General features: G+C 40.5%; 5 protein-coding genes across 8 annotated transcripts; 3 read left to right on the forward strand and 2 right to left on the reverse strand.

Annotated features, from left to right (window-relative positions):
• Positions 1-39: 39 nt before the first annotated feature.
• LOC118428285 (calmodulin-like protein 3) lies at positions 40-6,807 on the reverse strand. Its single transcript, XM_035838304.1, has 6 exons — positions 6,722-6,807; positions 5,699-5,839; positions 4,875-4,994; positions 1,588-1,731; positions 1,045-1,170; positions 40-839 (listed from the first exon to the last, which is right to left on the reverse strand). Exons 2-6 carry the CDS (start codon positions 5,822-5,824, stop codon positions 678-680), a joined length of 678 nt encoding a protein of 225 aa, XP_035694197.1. The 5' UTR covers positions 5,825-5,839; positions 6,722-6,807; the 3' UTR covers positions 40-677.
• Positions 6,808-9,681: 2,874 nt separating this feature from the next.
• Positions 9,682-10,822, forward strand: LOC118428290. The gene is made up of 2 exons (XM_035838312.1): positions 9,682-9,916; positions 10,389-10,822. The coding sequence occupies exons 1-2, from the start codon at positions 9,751-9,753 to the stop codon at positions 10,661-10,663; spliced, it is 441 nt and encodes a 146-aa protein (XP_035694205.1). The 5' UTR covers positions 9,682-9,750; the 3' UTR covers positions 10,664-10,822.
• Positions 10,823-11,698: 876 nt separating this feature from the next.
• On the reverse strand, positions 11,699-14,651 carry LOC118428291 (calmodulin-like). Of its 3 annotated transcripts, none has more exons than XM_035838313.1 (4): positions 14,503-14,651; positions 13,448-13,598; positions 12,615-12,752; positions 11,699-12,223 (listed from the first exon to the last, which is right to left on the reverse strand). In XM_035838313.1, the coding sequence occupies exons 2-4, from the start codon at positions 13,577-13,579 to the stop codon at positions 12,059-12,061; spliced, it is 435 nt and encodes a 144-aa protein (XP_035694206.1). In that variant the 5' UTR covers positions 13,580-13,598; positions 14,503-14,651; the 3' UTR covers positions 11,699-12,058. The 3 variants fall into 3 exon arrangements, with proteins under 3 accessions (XP_035694206.1, XP_035694208.1, XP_035694209.1); XM_035838315.1 differs by having other exon boundaries at positions 13,448-13,585; positions 14,503-14,589; XM_035838316.1 differs by having other exon boundaries at positions 13,448-13,582; positions 14,503-14,588.
• Positions 14,652-15,393: 742 nt separating this feature from the next.
• On the forward strand, positions 15,394-19,736 carry LOC118428289 (calmodulin-like). Of its 2 annotated transcripts, XM_035838311.1 has the most exons (4): positions 15,394-15,479; positions 16,761-16,935; positions 18,292-18,423; positions 19,260-19,736. In XM_035838311.1, exons 2-4 carry the CDS (start codon positions 16,783-16,785, stop codon positions 19,419-19,421), a joined length of 447 nt encoding a protein of 148 aa, XP_035694204.1. In that variant the 5' UTR covers positions 15,394-15,479; positions 16,761-16,782; the 3' UTR covers positions 19,422-19,736. The 2 variants fall into 2 exon arrangements, with proteins under 2 accessions (XP_035694204.1, XP_035694203.1); XM_035838310.1 differs by lacking the exon at positions 15,394-15,479 and having other exon boundaries at positions 16,672-16,935.
• Positions 19,737-21,912: 2,176 nt separating this feature from the next.
• Positions 21,913-23,930, forward strand: LOC118428288 (calmodulin-like). The gene is made up of 3 exons (XM_035838309.1): positions 21,913-22,228; positions 22,811-22,942; positions 23,503-23,930. The coding sequence occupies exons 1-3, from the start codon at positions 22,079-22,081 to the stop codon at positions 23,668-23,670; spliced, it is 450 nt and encodes a 149-aa protein (XP_035694202.1). The 5' UTR covers positions 21,913-22,078; the 3' UTR covers positions 23,671-23,930.

The raw sequence follows: 23,930 nt of genomic DNA on the forward strand, positions 1-23,930 counted from the left end.
CTCTCAGAAAGGTCCTAAGCAAATCAGACAACAGCACAGTAGTTTTTTCAAACACCTTTATTTTCAGCATTTCATTGCCACCCAATCAAATTTGCTTCGCTAGAGGCTTACAATAGTTTAATAATAGACCGGAATAGTAAGTCCCTGCCAGACTTCATATGTTGGCGGAAAAATAGTAAAAATCGGCCAAGTTTGAATGATATGCCAGAGGAGTTGATGACCAGCAATTATAGAGCACAGTTTGTAAACTGTTCTCTCTTGTTAGCTGGCTATCTGGCCATAGCCAGGTACACTTTGTAAACTGAAGTCTATGGGCAGCTGATTCTTCAGTCTATTAGGCTAATATCTACTATTTTTCCAGCAACTTATTGAGTCTGGTAGAGGCTATATGTTAGTTTCAAAGTTCTTAGTTATAGAGAAAAAAAAGTATGTTAGGTTTAACTGTTGCACTGAAAGAAGTCTCATGATTCATTAACCTCCAAGCAATTGTTTGAATAGAAGAAATATTTATGTTTTTGATTGCTTGGTTCCACTGACAACCATTCATGGCTGTCTGTCAGAGAATTACAGTCAGAAACCATTACAATCTATCATCCCAACATCTGCTTGGAGATTAATTGATTAGCTGTTTTCTAAGCCTACGAAAGTGCTATGAAGGTGAGGGTCGCGATGGTAACTCAGGGAGCAATGAAACGGCAGAACTCCTCGAAGGACACGCGACCATCCCCCCCGCCGATAGCCTGCATGATCTCGTCCATAGCTTCGTCAGGAATGTTAGACTGGCCCGCCATTGCTAGGAGCTTCTTCAACTCATCTTTACTCAGGGACCCACTTCCGTCCTGTGGTGAGGAAACACAACAAACATTATGGAGTGTTTGCACTCACGTGACTATGACGTAATTTTTGTCCGCCATACTGGATGGTTAAACTGTAAAGTTGCGAAGTAAATATGAACTTGCAAAATGACATTAAAACTCATCAAAAGTCATTACGACGTCTAACACTATGTTATTACTTTTAATAGATTGTTTTTGTGGCCCTTACCGTATCAATTTCTTTGAAAGCCTCCCTCAAAGCCTCCGGTGGGGGTGGCATTGACAAAATGAACTGCACGAACTCGTTAAAGTCGAGAGACCCCTGGCCGTCCTTGTCAAATTGCTTAAAGAGAGCCTGCATATAAGAGAAAAATCCGACGTTTAACAACATTATGACACATGCAACTACTCGTATACTAATAAGGAGACCAATTCAATGTGTCCAACTTTGAAGGAATAATTTATAATTACATAATGTATCAATTTTTATAGAAATTACTGATATAATACAATGATATGACGCCTCAGCAGCCGTATGCTTCTTATCTTGATTAAAAATTGAGGTATTATTTTTATGTCTGTGTGTGTGTACGTGTCTGTATAATGTGGGCCTCTTGATGGTTGGCTATCATTAAAACTACAGCTAAACGTCCTGCTTTTGTGTGTTTTTTTCCCTAGACATGCTTTAGTCTTGATTTTTTGGTGTCAGGAAACGTGATGTGATGTTTGCGCCCCCTAGCGGCTTGTGAAGACTTCTACAGTTGCTACTTACGTCGATCATTCTCGGATCCGGTGGAGTCTTGCCGGCTTTACCGATGGCTTTGCTCATCTCGGCCTTACTAATTCTGCCATCTCCACTGGTGTCGAATTCGTCGAAGATTGGCCTCAACTGCTCCTCCATATTGACTGGGTTTTTCTACAAGACAATGTATTGAAATTGTAGGTTAAACGCAGTGTTGCTGTGTGTTATTTTCCCTGTTTACACATCTGTTCTAGCGTGTATTTCCCCTACCACACACTTTGACATGTGATTTTGTTTTGTGAAAAGACATGGACCCATAATTTTTTTTAGTATAAGACCGTAAACAGTTGATTTGTTTCACTGCAAAATTCGTGTGACATTTCCTATTATAGGTCTGGAGGCCGGTCTACATATTAAATTTATGGATTCTATGAGTCACCAATTTGTAGTGTGGTAGAAACGCCATATGTGGTACTGTAAATGCAGAAATGTTCGCGGTTGTTTTATGTTGGCGGCTTTCGCGGTGGCCACTTCAACGTGAACTCAAAACCACCGCGAACATTTTTTATTATACTAGTAGTTCTTACAGTCTATAGCGCTATCGCGAACTTAAAACCATCGCGAAAACACCATTCCCCCGTATATCTCCGCAACCTTAAATGCAAAAGACACTGGCAACTCGTCAGAGTACCTCTATATTAACGCGTTAGAATACTTTACTGTGGTCACCACGGAATGCATCAAAGACTCAACGGCCGGGCAGTAGACCTTGAGTAATTGAACCAAGGACTTTTAAAGTAATGCCCTTGATTTAACGTACCCTTCGGCCCTTTCTAAATGCAGCGGTTTTCAACAACAAAGACGGTACGGTAGTAACAAGCTTTCAACCACAAAGTAAGGTAGTAAAAAGTGCAGAATGTCCGGCCAATTTCACAATAATACTCTCTTCGCAACATTAGAAGTTTTAAAGGCCTATTTGTTACACTGTTTACGTATCTTTTTAACCTCACAAACACACTCAAAAACAAAAGAGAGTGAGGCAGAGAGTTAGAGAGAAAATAGAGAATGAGAGAAACCACGTATTGTTTTATCAATATATGATTGAAGAAAGGTTAATAGTACAAAGGAACGAAGCGTCCTAGCACAATCATAATTTTTTTGCCGTTTTAGCTGTGACAAGTGTTTCCCACGTAAAAGTTGATCAGCCAAGCGTTACGCCTTTAAGGGCGTTGCCAAGGTTGACTCATTTTTTCCGTGCCCACATATGTGGCCTGTATAAGCCACATGCCAAATAAACTGGGCCTAGAAATGGTGCTTAAACGAAGAGAATCTTCTTGGAGACAGCGTTACATTCAAGCAAACAAACTAGACTCTGTTACATGAGGTGCGTGGATTTGAACACGCCACTCTTAATTAGCTTACACGGTGGAAACGGCATCCCACCCAGTTCGTAGCTTGTGCACGTGAAAAAGAGGGGCGTTTTTTTGTTTATGGGCATTTTGCAAATGTTCTCCTGCTTTCTCCGTTTCAATTCGCCTAATTCAAGTATTAAAAAAATAGGTTCCACAGTCAATGAATAAGAACAGATATCAAAGTCTCGATCCACCGTACTGAGCGAATATGATTTAGTCTACTAACTTTACCGCGCCACTAAAAAAAAAAAAAAATTCTCCTCGGACCCAGTCACAGTAGGCCAGGTCTTTTGTTCCGTTTCGTGGATAACCTGGAATCCAGTCTACCGTGGATTGGCCAGGCTACACTCGGGACAGGAGAATCTTTCTGCCGCTGGGGTTTTCCTTCAGACCCGGTAGGAGTTTTGCACGGCGCGAGTTAAATTTGCCATCCACGCCCCTCTGGGCAAAGTCCCACCGCGTGAAAATTCTACCGGGTGCAGATGATTACCCCGGCGGCAGAAAGCTTTATCTGCCCCGTAGAGAGGCTACATGAGCTACGTAGGGCGCTCAAGCTACGTTATAAGGACTGGATTCCATGCTATTTCGTGGACTTACTTACCTTCTGTTTCTGCGGAACGAAGACGAGACGACCTGCCTGCTACTTGGTGTTGTCACAAATGAGTTAAAGATAACTGGCTCAACCAGTCCCAACTGATACTTAAAGCCACTGACATTTGCAAGCAACTGCCAAGTTATCTCACCCATTTACGTCATCGATACGACTAAACCTTGAGTATTTAAGGGGAGGGACTGCACTGTACGTCTTTTTATTGTATACTGAAGACAAAAATTCAACCGGAAAGGAATTTGTGACAGTGTGGTGACATATTTTGAATCAGAAAAGGAGTGAATACCGCTTGTAAACTTAATTCTTTAAACTTTTTAATGTTATAGTAGGAGAGGGCATAACAAGCCTTATGTCTCCCAATACCCCTGATATTTTCATTGACATATGCATATACCCCCGCAGCGAAATGTTCCGCCAAGACTACATGTATGACAGGATGGGTGTGGTGTAGTAACCTTTAACTTACGGATTATCATCACCCCTTACACACGCCATGTCTGGCTACACTTGTTGGCGGGCAGTCTTGCCAAAAATCAATGATATATATATGGCCAAGGGGTCACAGACATAGATAAGCTCTACGCTGTCTGTAAATGCGTTTACAGGATACGTGCTTCACAAAGAAATATGTTAGAGAAGTGAAAAATTGCTTAATAGGCTTAGAACCTATAATTTCACATGTTGTTGTTGTAGTCTACAAGGACGACGTTATGGGCAAAGTATTTATGATCTCAAAAGTGTGTGCTGGAGGATTTACACAACTGTATCATTCGAGATTGATACATAAAGTAGAAGATTCATAAAGTTGTAGCCAACGTTAGATGAACGTTAAACCCATAAACAGGCGCCAGTGTGATACTACTAAAGATTTGGTAAGTCTTTTCTAGGTCATTGGCCTATATCCAGATACTAGACTCTATACTCCAGGGAAAAGTAGGTGCCCTCATTTACGAGGAATGTTTGGTGTCTGGCCAAATGCAAGAGGAAGGGCAAATCCATACATGGCCACGGGTGGACCTTGTAAACGAACGTAAAAAAAAAACACATTTGACAGATCTTTCATAATGATGAAAATAACCCATCACGTGATTGCTTACAGACCATCATCACGTGATCATCAGACAGCATCACGTGACACTTCACGTGACAACTAGCCTCAACTAGCCTAACATGGATTTGGCATCTTAAAAGCTGCACTTGTGGCATTTTTTTATAATCGTAACCTTGACGCATCCCTTACGCAAAATACATGTTACTAAAAAGTTAAAACAAGAGATATATTTTCAAGGACATACCGTTATGTCTCCGCTGTAGTTTCCTCCTTGTCCACTTGGAAGATGCGTTTCACAAAACTCCATAAACTCGGAGAAGTTTATGGTTCCGGTGTTGTCCTTGTCTAAAATTTTCATGGCTTCCTATTAAAAACAGAAACAATCTTTTTATACATTTTGTTTTAGTCTGTATTTTAACAGAGATATAGAGTATAAGATTATGGAGTTCTACAGCAATGTTACTTGCGAAGTGTATTGTATTCTTTGCTATATGGAATTATTATGCGAGCATCAATTTTCGTCTGTTTCCAAAAAGAAATGACGGCGACAATACTGTGAATGTTACAAAGAAACTTACAAGATAAACGATGAATTACAAAAATTATCGGAAAATGGACACAGGTATGTCTCAGAATACAAATTAGATTTCAAAGTCAAAGTAAAAAAATATGAAAGGACAAAAATACAGATCGAATTAGTTGTTAGAAAGAAACTCATGATTAGCCCAACTCGATTGTAACATTATATCTTGTGTTAGCCCTTCTTGTTATGTTAATTAGGATGTTAAGTCTTATTGTATACACCTATTTTGTACTTTGTGTAATAGTCGTTGCCATACATTGTACCATGTACAAATGTCGTGCAATAAAGTTCATGTTTAAAATACGCATTGTGTGTTCAGTCATTTTTCCAACCTTTCTGACCATCTAGATTTCTATTAAAGGCAATTTATTTGCTAAACTTTTTTTCTTGGCACGCTCGAATCAGTTTTGGCTTGTGGTGCCAAAGTGACGTCATATATAATAAGTGAGTATAGTCTTATCTATTATCAAATCACGATTTCTTACCTCAATTTTATCATCAGTAAGATTGTGCCCCATCTCCTTGAGAGTTATCTTCAGCTCATCCTTTGTTATCTGTAATTCTTCACTTCCGCCAAGTATGTTAGAGAGTTGGTGGTCGCTGGCCGCCATTGTTATCGGCTATAGCTTAAATTTAGAAATGCAACGATTTTAGGTGTTTTAATCAAGTGACTGTGACGTAATTATTACTCGCCATGTAGATAAAAAATTTTCTTAGTAGTACTGATATGTCACATTTACAAGTCATGCACATCTATATTTTGTCTCCTTCAACGTAAAACAACCAGGCCGTAGCTGTGACGTTACATGAAAATAACCACCATGATGAAATAGCAACAACCTCATCCTTAAGAGATATTTAGTAAATCTAGTAACGTTGGCTTTTAGCCTTTCAAATACATTTTCTGTCCTCATTTTGTAATCTTAGTTTATAAACAATTATGATCAGTGAGCAGTGATAGAATAATTTACAAGTTCGCAGAGCAAACTGCTTACATCACATGGGATTACGTCATATCCGGCAAGGTTTCAAACGCATTTTGACAGTGCATGACTGTCTCCATATTTATACACTACAATGTATGTAGAATGAAAAGATATTATAGGTCGTTCATGAGTTGACCAATCTAGCAACGTTGGCTTTTAGCCTTTTAAATGAAGTTTTTCTTTCCTCATTTTATACTTTGAGTTCGAAGAGCACCAAACTGCTTACATAACATGGGACTACGTTATATCCGGCAAAATTTGAACGCAATCTGACTGTGCATGACTGTCTTCATATTCATATACCACAATATATGTGTAGAATCAGAAGATATTATTAGTGTTTAATGAGTTGATCCTGAACATGCATGTCATGCCCAATACATTCCGAGCACGTATCGCAGTTGGAAAATTACTACTTTGAAAGAGTAAACATTATACATATACATATGATCTACCGGTACCATTTGGAAATTTCTAAAGGGTTAAGAATCTACATTATGTCAACCTATATTGCGGACGTACCTTGTGATATCACGTGAACACCACGTGGGTTTGAGAAGACATAAACTGAGAACTCAGATCAGGATAATGTTGACAGACAACACAGACAGTACCTTTCAACCCAGGTGTATAAAATTGACCAAAGGTTACTCTAAGCTGTTAGACCGCCTAAGTCATTCACGCGTACATTTGTGTGCAGTGTTGCCGTGTCAAATTAAAGGATTGTCATAAGTTGGTAAAAGTTGGCCTTCATAAACCATATATATATATATATATATATATATATATATATGGAGAGAGAGGGGGGATAGAGAAAGAGAGAGAGTGACAGAGAGTGTGAGAGAGAAAGAGAGAGAAAGGGAGGGTGAGAGTGAGAGAGAGACAGAGAGAGAACGAGACAGAGAGAGAGAGAGAGAGAGAGGAAGTGAGGGAGAGAGAGAGAGAGAGAGAGACAGAGTGAGGGAGAGAGAGAAAGAGAGTGCAAAAATAAATTAAGTTTATCATTTATCGTGTTGCCATGACAACGGGTTTATGAAAGGCATACTTTACAAAATTCAAAATTTTCTCACTAAACTACACTTGTTTTCATGTATCTTTCACATATAGTATATGTTCAGGTAACATTTATAATTAAACATTCATAATCTATGCTAATGTGACGAATTAAATGCTCAAAATCCAAAATGGTGAACCGAATCATGAGGAAAAGTATAATCAGGTCAACGTTACTTTCTTTCGTTATTTCATCACAATTTTCTTGCAAAAACCCTGATGCTGACGTTTTCTGTTTATTTTCTGAAAATTTGATAGTATATGTTGAAAAAATGTAAGTTAAGGTTGATGGTCCAGGATGGCGGATCGAAGGTGATAGCTAGAATACGTATGGCATAATTTCAAGGTGTCATTTTGACGTCATTGTGGTTGCTAATGACAACAGAAGTCTAAGAAGACTTATATATTAATAAGAAACCCTTTATTGAAGAAACTCTCTGCTTACTATATTTAGTTATTATTATTATATTATTAGACCGTTTTGCCAATGGCTTCATAACTACTTCAAACTACGTTATATGACTTAACAAGCACATCACCCTCTGCAAATTTGGTGATCTTACAGTAAGCCGTTTTAAAATTATGAAGGAGACGATTGATCCCTCTCCCAGTCGCAGGAATGCCAAAACGCCCAGTCTGGATTGTGGTAATGTAACCCTGTAGTGAAAGCTTTATTAAATGTACCCTATAAATCATTTACAATTCAGCCCCTTTCTTCCAGTCAAACGCTAGTAAAGCTCTTTGACTCCTGCTGGCATTTGCAAACAACACAAGAGCTACTGATCAAATATCCCATCAAATTAAATTCCGCACTCATATTTACAATTCTCTTGTGGCAATGTCAGGTTCATAAGTGTAACTTGGTTGGTATAAAGTCCACGCAGATCCACTACTTCATCATTTGGTTCTTTACGTATACTTGACTGGAGAAACATCAAAAACACTATGAAGACACCGAGTCTCTTGTTAGTAGTCATCAGCCTGTGCGCGTCACCATTGACAGGTATAGGGCAGGAAAGCGTTTACCTTTATAAGCTGTAGTCTCTACCAGACTCAGGGTCGCTGGAAAAACCGTAGAAATGAAACAAGCAGAGGGGTAAGTTCCCTAGCCGGCTATAGTTCTCTGACCGGCTTACTCCCATTTCTACGTTTTTTTTTCAGCGACCCGGAGTATGGGTAGAGACTAATAAGCTGAGCGGGTCTGTCGAACATAATATGTTATATAATAATATATGTACAGTTGTTATATCCTTATTCTTATAATGTCTCTATATTTTTGCAGCCTTAAACAGCAGCTCTCTACAAGAGGACGTCGAGACAAGTGTGATTAATCTGGAGAGGGGTAAGTTGAAAACATTTTGATTCTATCGCATTGGAATATACGATTTTCCTCATTCGACATTTTTAGAAATAACTTATAATTTAAACATTGCAATGTGTATTGTAATCAAAGGGAGACAAAATGTCGTCCCACCTCTTACACGTTACATGATTTACTGCTTTCTGACATATAAATTCAGATACACCTTTAAAATGTTGTTTTATTGTTTTATTGTTTTATTTGGATCACCATTAGTGCTACTAAATCAAGTATCACTATTATTCCTGGTGTCCTACCATTCATGAACAATAAAAACAAAACATAAGCAACAAATTTTGTACAATAAATAAACAGAAAAGTAACAAAAAGAACTGAGTTAACTTAGGGTGAAGGTAGAAGATCAGAGGTCAAATTGAAATGTTGGAAACCATAACTTTAGTCGTATTGTATGAAAAAAACCTGACTAATTATAACTTAAACTTATCAGTGTCATGTTTTCCTTAACCTTATTCATCTTTTTCAATTGTATATGCAATTTACATTTTGACACGGTTCTGCAAATAAAAACATATATTATGATGTATACCATATTACACTAAAATCGGGTGGGTATTGCATGCATATTAAAATACAGCACTGTGGATTTTCGGTATCAGCTTGGGTCCCAGCCAACCGGCTTTCATGCCATCCTACACTATAGTATGTAGTATAATCATACTCTATTACTTACAATATTATACTATGATATATCCTACTATCATACTATACTGTACTAGAATATACCATTGGTTCTATCCAAAAAAGTCAAGATGCTTTTATAGCTGTTTTTGTTGTACAGTTGCTGACTTTGTCTGGTAATGAAAGGTAACTGCCAATTGTTCTACAGGGTAATCTCCAAGCAGATCCTACGGTAGCTAAAGATAGTATCAAAAGCTGGCGGAGGAGTGAAGCCGGCTTAGGAGTGTGTTTCGCTACCAATGGACACCTTTTGGCTGACTACACTCTTTGGCCTGTTTGGTACTATCTTATGCCATTGTAGGATCTGATTAGTCATTACTACATGGTCTGGTAATTGTGAGAACACCATGATTGTTCTGTTTCAGCCACCTTGTCCCTGAGTGTCGTGCTTCAACAACTTCTCCAACACCAGGATGAAATCCATCAGCTACAGACCGAGATGGCGGCTAAAGATCAGCGGTTTCAGGTCGAAATGCAACATCTCCGAAGCGAAATGGCCACCATGGAACAAGACATGCGGGCAGAGATGCAGCAGCTTGAAGATGAGATGATGGCTAAAGACCAAAGGATCCAAGTCTTGGAACAGCGGGACTACATCAAACGCTGTAAGTAATTCTTCTTCATTCTTCATGCCATGGCAGCTGCAGGGCATTGTCGCTCTCTCTGAGGAACCCCTCTCTTGAACTACTCCAGACTCTTCTGCATCTTGCAGTTCGTGGCTAGGTGGAGCCTAGGTGTTTCTGCAGGTTGTCATAGTTATGTGCCATCTGTGTGTATGTTTGTATGTATGTGTCTCGATATGTGTCTAGATGTGTTTCAAAATATATGTGACCAGCATTGCCTAAATTTAAAAATCTGGATTCTGATATGGCTAGGGAAGAGGAAGGTCATGGTCAATTTTGGACTTCCAGGTGGCATTCCTTGTTTAAAAATAAACTCAATTGATCAAGCGACGTCAGAAAATGGCGTAGTTGATTAAAAATAGATATTACTATGTAATAGCATGTTCCGAACTTCGAGTGCACTTTTGTGTATGGACCAAAAATCATTACTAGTAGACACTTCCAACTTCTTCAGGTGAAACCGGAGCGTTGGCCACTAACCCCTACAACGTCCTGGCCTCTGGCTACGGCTACCGCTACAACTACCAGACAGTCAACTTCAGCAGGGCCTTCCGTAAGACCCCTGTGGTGACCATCGGCTTGACGGTGCTGGACCACGCTCATGACGTCACCCTTCGAGTCCAGACGGACGTTACCGACGTATCGACAACACGTCTGACGGTGCGTTTCGGTGCCTGGGAAGATGCGAAGCTGTATTATGCTAGGCTGTACTGGATGGCATGTGCATGATGTGTGACGTACTTAAATCCACAAGTACTGATTGCGTCATTGCAAGGCTTTTGTTTAGTCAAACGAGTTCAGACTTGTAACCCGACGTGTTTCAAAAATACATCAATTCTCCTTGAATGATTGTGGGCATCCGATTAAAACATACGACTCCATGAAAACCTCCTTGTTTCGTAGTAATGTGTGTTACCTTCTTCTGTGTTCTTGTGCTTAACTGCAGGCGTTGCTCATTATGTAATGAGATGTTAGTGATTCTTTTTACCTTCATCAGTTAATAAAACCCAAATATCTACCTCTCATTAGCTCACGACTTTGCGATCATGCCTTTGACATATTCATCACATGTGAGATCGCTCGTAACGGTATCACCAAGAAGCTAAAATTTGTACCTCTTTACACAGGCTGAGCTGCAATACATTTTGTAGCGTATTTTCTAAAGTGTTTACGACCAATTGTGCTGAAAGGCTTGGTAAGGGGTGTGCAAACGTCAATATTGAAAGAAAGTAGGCATTACAATCCTGGCCAAAAACATGCGTCTCAGTTTATTACGGTAACGTGGCATTTGCAGTGTCTTGTAAATATTGGCAGGTTAATCCGGATATTATTTATGTACAAACCCTTATAATGCGTCAATATTGACAATAGTGTTCATATAGTAGTTCTCACTCATGACAGTGTGCTTTATTTTCTTAAGATGTACTCTAATAGGATCACGCTATGATTTCAATTGCCCACAAATTCTTCTTCGCGACATTTCATTCATGGCACGATTTAGTGTGTGGGTATCAAACAATGATTGCGGCAAAGACTCCTTCATAGCAAAACGCAGAATTCCAAAATCGTACATGAGGATTAGGCTTGTAATGTTCAGTATCAGTCTTTTTTCGGGGACAAATTCACTCACACCACACACACACGCGCACACACACACACACACACACACACACACACACACACACACATACATACACACACACACACACACACACACACACACACACACACACACACACACACAAAAGTACAGCCATGGCAAGCTAGGTAACACGTGCACTTCGCAGCTTTATTGTTTGTAACGTTACAGTACATGTGTGTTCTTACTTATAAGAATGAGGCGGTTCACCGTCTTGTGCTTGATATCGATAAAAGTAACGGTTTCGATGCAGCATTACATTGTAGCCGAAATGCTCTGTTTTTGGAATTTCAACCACGTTCATCAGGTATCAGCAGTATACATGTATTTGGTCTTACGAGAAATCAATACCTCCATGTGTTATATTGTGTCACAGTTACACTAAGCCTGTGTGATACCAGGTGAACAAGGTCATATTCCTGACGTACGAAGGCCCATAGCGACAGGGGCGCAAGAGCGGCATGTGGAGATATTTCAGCGCACTACTAGGCCTGTGACTGCATCAAGGTAACGAACTCCTCAAAGTTGATACGGCCGTCATCCCCTCCTAACTTGACCGCAATCCTCTGCAGCATTCTCTCCGAGACTTTGGCGCCGGTACTCTCGAAAATCACTCGTAGCTCGTCTACGCCGATGTAGCCACTCCCGTCCTATGTGGAAAAATGGTGTCATTAATATGAAAGTTTTAGATGGGACTGGTACCAAAAATAACGTATTTGAATACATCTGTATGGACCCTTCTTCAGTTGTTTATAAATTGTACTGTACCTCTGCTAGATGGTTTCAGAATAGAATAGATTTGAATCAAAACTTCCACTTCATCAAACATGAAGGTCTAAATACATTCATTGACATTGACCATAGTAACTGCCAAATCCCATACGCAATGTCCTAACGTTCTTCTTATTTGCTCTTCCTTCAAATAGATATTTTATATACACATAAAGTGTACACCTATGTACAATTTATGTGTGTGTCTGATTATGATTTTCGATGTCTTTAAATCATTTAAAACATTACTTTTCTGGTAAAATCGCCTACCGTGTCCAAGGCTTCGAACGCCTGACGATACTTAGCGCAAGGATCTTCGCCTTGCGGTGGCTGCATCTGACAGAACTCCATGAACTCCGGGAAGTTCAAGAAACCTGACTTGTCTTGGTCCAGTTCTTCCATGGCCATCTGAAGGGGCAACGATAAAGAAACATCAATATAATGGCTAAAGCAGCAGCTACATGTACATGTTTCATTAGGCTTAGGTCCCAATTGTACAGGTGCCCGTTAGGGATCTTAAGCCCGCGGCAGGACTCCGACACCACAAATTTGTCCCGGTGGACTACATGCCGGATATCGGGAGGCACCCCTCGGTTTACACCACGAGTAGGTCACTGTGTCTATTTCTTACCGTGTCCCGGGTTCATTCTAAGTCCGATCTTAATTCAACCCGGTGCCCAGCCGGGCCCAATATACAATGGGATCCGCAAAGTGTTCCACGGGGCCACATAAGGGCCACGCCCGAAAGTGCCCCAAACAGACCGTGAACTGCCCGACAGGGTACCTTTATCAGGGGACCTTAACCTTACTTTAACATAGTTATTGTGTGTTTTTCGTTTTGTTTGAACCTTTATTTATTCATGAGAAGCTCAAATCGGCCTGCAGTTTCAACCGAAGCCTTCCCACAAACATCATCAAAAACAACAAACTCAGCACATTATTCCGCAAGAAAAGAAAGGAGGATACAGTAGTCTGGGCAGCAAGTGCAGACAAGGAGCCCCGGTAGAATTCGGATGGATGGAACCCAGGCTAGGATACAGAAGAGCTACTGTGGAATAACGTTTTAATGGTGACCATATGAGCATTATTCGTAAATGAATTACCTCCAAGACGTCGTCGGTAGGATGGTGCCCTAGTTGTGCCATGGCGGCTTTCAGCTCGCTCTGACTGATCTTGTTGTCTCCGCTGGTGTCAAACTGGTCAAACACAGCCTTGTACTTCTGTAGTTCCTCCATTGTCTGCTAGGGTTGGGCACTGGGGAAATGAGTCCACTGTTAAAAGTGCATTTTCATGACCTTACAAGCTTGTATGGCGTAGGCTGCATGCTAGCATCTAGCGACATTCTGGGGTACTGCGTGTGTACGTGAAAAATGCCAAACACCAATACACGTACATGTTTGGTGTCGGGATTCTGAAGAAAGCACTGGATTTGGCCCACAAGTAGACGGGCACATTCTTCTTACCGTGTACACAACAAATCAAACTATTTCTTTGAAATGGCCTTCCATCAATGCACCCAAAAGACGCACCCAAAGGTTCTATAACGAATGTTCCCTCATATTTACAGAGGTGGGGGCGGTCATGCTTGGCAAGGTTACAAATTCCGCCTATAGCTAGGTCTAGACAATACAGAAGTTTGTTGAGGGGTAGGGGGAGGGACGTATATAAAATACCACTGTTATGTTCAAATAGTAAAAGGGTAAACGTGTGTTTTCCCTCCCTGATAGGAAAATAGATTAGGGACAAAACGCTTTTGAAAGTAGGAAAAGAATTCGAGGCCAAACATACCTTAAAGTAACAGACGGTATACGTGCCAAGATTTTTAACTTATCAGCGCACATATTGGCCAACCCAAATTGTATCGTCATTTCCTAGCCTCTACCAGACTCCATAGGCTGGTTCCTGTAACTCTGATCTGGACGCATATTCAGTATTTTGCACAAGTTCTACTATATTTTCAGCAACCTAGGGAGTCTGGTAGAACAAGGCAAACCTTCCCTGCAAGTGCCGGGTCTGCAAGATTTTGCCCAGGATTTTACAAAATTTTTTTTACAATTTTGACAAAACTATATCCAGCTCGTTCTGGTTTGTGTACTACAGTAGGCTTTATATAAAAGACTGTCCTATGCAATACAAAATTATGTAAAACTGTACTTACAAGAGTTAGCCTCGGTGAATTGTCGCTCGAACCAGCTAACCGTAAGGAATGAAGTGAACGCCCCTGTTTACAGTTTCAGAAGAGTTGCTCGACTAGTCGTCTGATGCCATGACTTACGTCATCGGAGTTCCGACCAATGACAATGGTCCCAAGGTCTAAAGTTACCCAACAGCTCCCAACAGCTAGTCTGAAAATGCCTCGCGCGGACTATTACAAGAATGCACTGTCATCTTGTGGGCGGGGTCGTATTTTTTCCTACATCAGCGATTCCAGCGACTTATGATAATTATCAAAGTATAAGTACTATCATCAGCTGTATATGACACCACTTTGCACATATTCGACGAATCTTTTCCTTTCATCAATACGCCCCTCCCCTTAGGGCTATACACTGACAGTTGTACATGAGGTAAATGACCTTCAAGCAAACGTCGACATGTCCCCAAAATGGCGGCTTGTGTTCTTTAAAGATCGTTCTGAATCTGTTTAACTGTTGGCTGCCCAAACATGAATGTCCTCAAAGCAAGAGTTACTTGCTTCTGTGAGATAATTCCGTTTGTAATTCACAAAGGAATTTTCACATCATTCTGCATTTATTCACGAATTCACCTTCAAATGGGCTCTTTAGAAATATCATTGTATGGATTTGAATTGGTACTGACCTGCCAAATGCAAATGTATTCTCCAACTAGATGTTTGAATAGAAATATTGTTAAGTTTCCTGACAGGTGTTTTTATGACAGTCGTCGTAATCTTGTGGTAGTAGTCTGTTAAACAAAAGGAAGACGTAATTATAGCGATATTCCACATTAACATCTGCTTGTAGAACCCTCTTCAGATATGCATACGCCCGCGGGCATTATTAAAGCAATCTTCATTTGTGCTCCGTCAACCGTGTTAACCCCAACCTCTTTTGAATATCTTTTTTAAGAACAGCAGAACTTTTTGTAAACTCTCGCGGTCAGGCGTTCTCACAGGTTAGTTCCCGTCTCTTCCTTCATTACTTTTTGTAGATTAGCCCAACGATAAACCTATGGAAGCAGATTAGAATTCCGAAGGTGACTCAAGCGTATTGTTTGAATAATTTATCCAGGAGTTCTTTTTATGGGCGTGTACGTGTCAGGGTCGACGCCTGCTAGGTCTTTTTGCAAATTCTTGATCAATCGAAGGCAAGCTGGTGGATCGTTCGGTAGTGAATCCTTAATTGCATTATGCTTTTTGACCAAGTTTTGCATAGTTGGTGAGATGCGTATTTTGGAAATCACACGACCATGTCCCACATGTGTACCAAACAGACACAACAATTTGAACAATTACAGTACTGGGGAGCGTTCAATGCATGACTTGTTGGGAGGTTTGTAAGAAAAGATAAAACTCGGTGACGCCTTTTCTGGGATCACACATACACATAGTTTGTACACGTATACACATACACACGCACACACACACACACAAGCGCGCGCGCGCACGCACAGACACAAACGCACACACACACACATGCACACACAGACAGACAGACACACACGCACAGACACACACACACGTACACAGAAAAAACACACACACGTGTGTGAGATCATCTATTGTTCTCCCACGGCGAAGTAAATTTATATCTAATCTTTACGTAAAAGTCAAGGGGAACTTTGCAAAAGCATTCCTCGCCGTCTTCTACAGTAGTCCTAGTAACGTTATGTATTGTCTCGTTTTGGACAACAGAGCCCATGTCAATCACATTTTTGTAAGGAGAAGTACAGAAGTAGCCGAGAATTAACAATACAGCAGATATGCGTAATATCATTTAGTGGTTTAGAACACCGTCAACAGCTTAGCTCCAGGGGCGGCCGGACACAAAATTTCAGTTTTTTTCTTCAGTTTCCGTCTTTGAATGACACGTTCGTAATAAGTATTTTACAACCCAGAATAGCAGTGTCCCACCAGGAAGAATACAAGTAGACCTTTCAATTGAAATACATTGTATATGTTTCTGCAAAATGTAATAATGGATAATGAAAACATAGAAAAACTTTACGAACTTTATTGATTGTATCAGTAGTTAAGAATAATTTCGTGAGTAGTATTCTAAGGAGACTACATGCAGGAACTAGGCCACAGACACAAATGTTTATGCAAATTGACGTATGATTAGACAGATGATTGTATAGAATCACGAATTCTGGACACATCCAAGCCGCGCCTACTGTACCGGAAACACCTAAACATCCTCTCTGCCTTACTTTGTCTGTTCTGTTCCTCTCCAGTTGATAACAGTGTCGCTACAACATGGCTGAACACGATTTTTCTGAGGAGGATCTGTCTAAGATCAGGGTCGTGTTTGACGGTTTTGATGTTGACGGACAGGGTTCGATCAGCAGTACGGAGCTACAGGCCGCCCTCACCGCCTTGGACGCCAGCACCACCCCAGAGTTCGCTGAAGTAGGTTGACCGACATTTTTTTCGACCTTTCAAGTTTCATCTATAACATTTTACGCAGCGGTTCCTACAAATAGTTTTTGCTCATTTGACAGACACTCCGTCATCTACAGAGTTACAGAAATAATTTAGATGAATTCGTTGTTAAAGTGTTCAAGATATATGCGCAGAGAAGCTTCTCAAGTTACACAGAGAGGTTTTGTCTATTTACTCTTACCTGTTAAGAAAACAAGTAGAGAAATATGTATTCAAGAAAATGCCATCCTCATTCAGCAAACATCGTTTTTTGTAAGCTTAACCTAAAAATTCTAGAACTGAATTGTACAGCATAATTTGTAGGAAAAGAAGACGTGCATTATGGTTTATACACAGCTTTGTTTGCACTGCAGATTCGATGATAAGATATGTCAGTAAGTCCAACATACTACATATGTCATATGTCAGGGATGCCACGACTAGTCAAACCATAAGTTAGAAACGATATTGTGTGTATGTTACTTCGATGAAGGTCAGTAAGATACGCCAAATAGCAATTTTTCAGTAGCTGAATATGGAAAACAAAGGTAAGACAAGTTAAGACGAAGTTAATGCAAATGGCTTAATTCGCTCATGTTACGTTGTTATTGATTAGCTCCTGTAATGCACACAGAAGGAGCTATTAATTCATTTGCATCAACTTGTCTTACCTTTGTTCCTATTGAACAACTAAAATTGTCTTCAACTCTTTACGAAGCAGAAAGACTATCACAAAAATCGTATATGTATTTTGAAAATGGGATGTATCTTCTTAAAACCTCCTCTCCAACAAGATCTCTTCAGTTTCACTGACGAAAGATAACGGATATATCTGAAACGTTTGACCGTTTCCCAAATCATATCCATTGGCGGGAGTAATTGCAAATATGACCCACTCACAGACTCACTGAATAATTGTACTTGCTATTTGGCGTAAACTTTATGTTCATCTCCAATTCCTCTAAACGTTAGCCACAACTAAAAGACACAAGATACAAGTGTAGTTAGCTGACTAAATAATTAACTACTAATAAACTTCTTTATCCGGTGCAATACGGCCGAGTGGGTAGAGTGTTGGTCTTACATTCGGTAGGCCGTGAGTTCGATCCTCGGCCGAGTCATACTAAAGACTTTACAAATGGTACATGCTACTTTCTCTGTTTAGCACTCAGCATTCAGGAAATAGTATTGAAGTTGAACACACACCACTACCAGTGGACTAGCAACCTATTGTAGTGATTGCAAAAAATTGTGTGGCCCAGGGCTACTAGAGTGGAGATGGGCGCCGCCCTATGCACCATCCGGTGCAGGAATGACTTACACTGTTTTTGTATATGACCGTAGGCTGTGATGAAGAATCTGGACGATGACCACAGCGGTGACCTCTCGTTTGACGAGTTTCTGGACATGGTGAAGGCCGTAAAGACCAAGCCGCAGGAAGACTCTCTGCTGACCGTCTTCAAAAGCCACGACGCTGTAAGTTATATCCTTATTATGTAGCCTCTACCAGGTACCACAGATCGATGGCCAAATAGTAGAAATTGGACAAATAGAGGGAATAATATGCTGGGAGAGTCAGACGGCCATACTAGTCATTACGCGACCCAAGCATACTATTCCCTCCATCATAGTCCAATTTCTACTATTTGACCGGCTACCCATGGAGCCTGGTAGAGGCTATGATTATCTACAGCATGATCTGATACTCCGAGATAGCAACCGATGAAAATAGTTTTGCTAAGCTGGAAAGAAATAACAATATACAGTAGCACGGTTGTGATAGAGTGTGACTTTTGGACTGATTTTAGGCTAGCAGAAAATTATAGCCCTTATTTCAGAGCAAGGTATGAAAACCACCCACTTCCGTACTTCACTATGTAATTATATGGACAGGTGGTTCAGTTATCTTTACTGCCGTGTTTGTTTTACCGTCGAACGGAAGTTTTACACGAGTGTATGCTCTGTCTTGTTTAGTGTTGTGTACATGAAGAAAGGAAGTAATCTTTGATAAGTACTGTCTTGTTTTTAATTCCTCTGCTGAGAAGTGTTGAATTCCGCTTTGTTACCTCCATGAAAATGGAGGTATTGTTCTGTTCTGTTTTGTTTAGTGTACGGTAGAGTAGAAGAAACATGAACATCTTTGCACTGTTCTGTTTTAGAGCTCTGTGAATCAGTTTTGTTCGGTCGTGTCTAGTGTTCTGTAGAGCGTTATCACCTTCATTCTGTTCTGTTCTGTCCTGTCCTGTTTAGTGTGCTGTACATGTAGGGTGGAAACAGTGTTAATAACCCATGTTCTCTCCTGTGTTCCGTAGAGCGGAAACGGCACTCTGAACCGCTCAGAGATCAGGGGTGCGATGCGTGAGAGCGGTATGAAGCTGTCTGACCGGGCCATCGATTACCTGGTCAACAAGGCGGACACTTCAGGGGACGGCGAGATCAACTATGAGGAGTTCTGCAAGCTGTTGGGTCGCTAGAATCTCAACGATTCGATGTTTCACAGGAAACCAAGCCGTCATAAGGCCTTATCTTCCGATGTATACTTCCAACAAGGAAGTAGTAATTAGGCTTTACAGCAGTAATTTAGATGATGTCCCCTTAGGCTGAAATATTTCACGACGGTTGCAAAATTACGATGTTAAAACACATGTAGCTACCATCTTGTTTTGGCCGCGGAACGATTAGTAATAAGTTTCTGCAGGTTGAAGAAAACTTGTCACCTCATACACACAGTTTTCCTAGAAGAAATAGGAAGTTCTGACTGAATAAACAACGTCTTAACACTAATGAATATATACATGCCGTGGATGTCTATTTCAACGTAGAATGCTGAATTACGTGTGGTTAGTTATTGGGGTGCCTTCATGTAATGTTTGCAGGGATTTAATTGGGCGGTAGGGAAAATGCAGTGTTTGGAAGCTGTATCAAGGGGGGACGTCCACTGTGGTTTTTAAAATCCACGGTGAGGGGATCACTGCAAAGACTTCCACCGCGAAAATACCCAATTTTACAGTATTGTAGACCCATCGTTATAACTGTCACAGACAAGACCAGCTAGGTTAACGTTCTTGAACGTTTGAGGAAAATTTAACTAACATTATTCCTACGATGTTGTTGAAGTGTAATTGATGTCAACAATAGATGTCAAAGAACATTTGTGACAACTGCAGAGCACTCTTTACCATCGCCAGACGCCCATAATTAACGGAATGTCCCTTCCGCTCAGTAAATATCAGCTTGACTGAGGTCTACACCACACGATGCGAGACATTGTTCCGCATAGTGGATGCCTAGAATAGCGTTTCCTACACGATCTAAATCTTCTAACAGTGTGGGTGGTTGTGTTTGGGTCTGTTCTGCATTCGTAGTTTCGTATGAAAGCAAATGCTGACATACATAATGACAGGTTGCATATTTGTATTGGCGAGGCCAAAATAAAGGCTAACAATATTGGATCAGGTAGCAACGTGGACTGTAATTGAGAAAAGAAAGGGCCTGTATTCTATTGAGTATTTTGCTTACAAAAGAAGACTGAATTTGAATTGCAGTCTCTCCCAGCTGCAGGTCTCCTTATATGCCGAAAAGGATGACGAAATGGACCAAAATAGGATAGATTGGTGTTAAGTGGACAAAGCTTGCCATCAGATCCGCTTGACAATTATCTCCCCATGGATTTTGGACCGATTTCTGCTAGATCCGGTCTTGAACATAAAGAGATTATTCAAATGATTCCTTACATTGGAAAAGCTATCAGAATACTATAAAACAAGGTGGATCCTAGGACAAACGGTTGCCAGACATTTTCAAAGAAGATATCAGAATAAGATAAGATCAGACCGGTCTTTAAAGACTGACGTCATGGAAGTGGGCGTGCCCCTCCTTCCGATGGAACAGGATGACACATGGCTTAAGAATGTTATGAATACAGAGGGCACAGAGGGCGTGTTACCACAGTTATTACTGTGGTGGTTATAGTTAATTTCCTTCACATTTTAGGGACACCCGCGCTTTGATAACGCATTGTCTTACGTCAGCGTTAACCCAATGGCAAAAGTGGCTACCCCTAGCTCTACGTTTTATCACCTTTATGAATTATTGTCAGGTTATGAATATCTTACTTCATACACGTCAAGTACTTGTAGGTGAATTTTCAGGGCGTGGATTTTGTTGGAAGTCAGTTAATCATTGTGAAAAAGTTACACTGTAATTTGCAACACGGAAAAATTTGACTTACCCAAATTTTCGACTAAACAGCTTCAGTCTTTGTTACTTTGTCAAGGAATGAACAATCTAACGTTACTGCTTCTGAAAATTTGAGTGAGTACAATTTTTGTGTTGGAAATTACAGTTTAACATTTCCAGAATGACATCTAGCAACACACTCAGATCAGACGAACTTTCAAGATATGAGCTATATCATGTTACCACAGTCATTGAACTGTCTGTCACGTACGTTCTCAGCATACTACTGGGTGCCATTTTGACAATTATGAATAATGGTGTGTTAGTTGGCCCGTGAGGACCCGCCTCTTTAACAAGACCCGTCAGCAAAATGCAGGAATTTTAATCTACGGATAGCTGGTACAGGGTTACAAGGGATCATTTCAACATAAGCAGCGCTGATAAAGATTAAGATAAAAAGCGGTAAACCGTACTTTTCTAGTACTGAACAATGACAACAAGTAAGACTGCTACGCCCACTTTTTGAGTACTTTTTTCGACCGTCTAGTGATAGGTTGCCGTTTTCGATACCTTTACGAATCGTTGTAACATGCTACACACGTACGTATACGCATGCATTCTTTGAAAAAGTTTATTGGTACAAAAGGTTTGGGGCTGAGTCATTTTAGATATATTACATGGAAACGTACAAGACCAACATGTGTAAAGACCCTTCAAAATGTAGGTGTTGCTCCTCGAATTTAACCCCGACATACTACACACGTGTATTACGAAATCTCAAATACACAGCTTTTCATGTGGACGGTTGAATTTTGTTCGCTTGTTAACTTGATTCTCTACGAGATCCCTAACAAATGGAAAGGCCCTTATTCATAATTTAAGCCCCCACTACACCAGTAACCTTCATTTCTACCAAGCCAGACTGTTGTACGACTCTGTTTTACCACACAAAATGGCAGAGAGGTTCAGCGACTCCGAGCGAGCGGCCATCCAAACGGTGTTCGACAAGTTTGACAAGGACGGGGGCGGCTCGATAGACCGCGAGGAGCTGGGGGACATGCTGCGGGAGCTCGGAGAGTCCCCTACCGAGGACGTCGTGACGGTAGGCCGGTGCTGTTGTTTTTTTGTACGGGAGAGGCAAGTCCATGTGCATGAGTTAATGGGGACCAGGACTCAAATGAAGAACCCTCTCCACAAACGATAGTCTAGTGGAACATATGTTAGGAGTTGGCGAAATTGACTCATTACTTACCCTAACACTAAGTAAGAAACATTGACAAAAATTGGCTCCATTTATTCTTTACTTTCTTATGATTGGGAAAACTTCAGCAAGAATGCGAGTGCCCATTCAAACTTTGCGATTGAGATAAAAGTTGTTCTCTTGCTTTCTTCAGTTTTAAAAATTCCAGGAAAAGAGTAAACGTGAGCCAGTCACATTGTTGCGTGCTTACCATGATTTTTAATTAGTAACGTCATGAAAATGTGACGACTCGTAAAAGTGATTGTAGCTTTAAATATTTTGGTCATTTTCTTGAAAGTATGCGAAGTCAACATCAGCTTCAAGAAGCACGTAAAGAACGTACATATCTATCTAGTGAGCCACTAATTCTATTAATGAGTTATCAGAAAGCATTCAGCTGAGTCTAATGCACTTGTGTGCCATCTGTTTTCATAATTTCTACAGGCTATGATGATGTCATTAGATAAAGACAAAAGTGGGACGATTGACTTCGATGAGTTTCTGTCCATGGTGAAACAAGTGAAGACCGTCCCGCGCCAGGACACCCTGTTGGCTGTCTTTCAGCAGTACGATAAGGTAAGGCTGGATTTTTCTATCGGTACGTTCAAAGAGATGAAGCTTTTTCCTGTGGTGTAATTATAAAGTGTATCGCTAGGAAGCGCAAATGAACGGTGCTTTGAAGATGCGTAGTGATTAGAGTTTTGCTTGGAAGCCACGAATTCCATGTTGCTTTTTAGTTCTACTTCACTGCACTTGCGTCATAAAGAACGATTTTTTTTTACTTTTTTGTTTGTTATTTTGTCGTCTTCTAAGTCATACTTTTACGTATTACGCAATATCTAAATTATGGAAAAAATGGAGAAAATAACAAAACAGTGACGCAGTGAATGAACCACTCAGTGATGCAAGCTTGACGCAAGGGCAGTGAGATACCACCTTTACAGAATGGCTGATACTTAAGTTGAAACTTTTATATAGCGATGTAATTATTAAGTGTGTCGCTAGGGTCGCAAATGAACGGTACTCTAAAGGTGCGCAGCAATGGGCATTTGTTTCGGAAGCCACGAATGTCATGCTGGTTGTCAGTTTATCCATATACCTTTATAAAATGGCTAAAAAGTTCAGTTTTCTAACAGGACGGCAGCGGAAAGCTGGACGCTGCAGAGATCAAAGAAGCGATGAAAAAAGGCGGGTGTAAGATGACTGACAAGGCCGTCAACTACCTGATCAAACGTGCCGACAAAGACGGGGATGGTCTCATCAACTATCAGGAGTTCGCCAGCATCATGAAACCCCAAAAGTGACTTCAGCCTTACCGTGCAACAGACGTTACCTCTGTGTCAACATTGAGAAAACCCTATGTCTAATGCTTCAGGATATAGTTTTGCATCCCTTGATATGATAGATTTAGTGCAAATCAAATTTGTGAGGTTTCGTTTTCATATATAACCCTGAGTGGATGAATCCTGCTAAGATACATATTAATACCTTACATATAAAGAGTTGAAACTTAATCAATACAGAAGTCGCATCTTCAAGATGACAATAAACATGTTTTACTTCA

Source organism: Branchiostoma floridae, chromosome 12 (genome assembly GCF_000003815.2).
Source record: "Branchiostoma floridae strain S238N-H82 chromosome 12, Bfl_VNyyK, whole genome shotgun sequence".
Lineage (NCBI taxonomy): Eukaryota > Metazoa > Chordata > Leptocardii > Amphioxiformes > Branchiostomatidae > Branchiostoma > Branchiostoma floridae.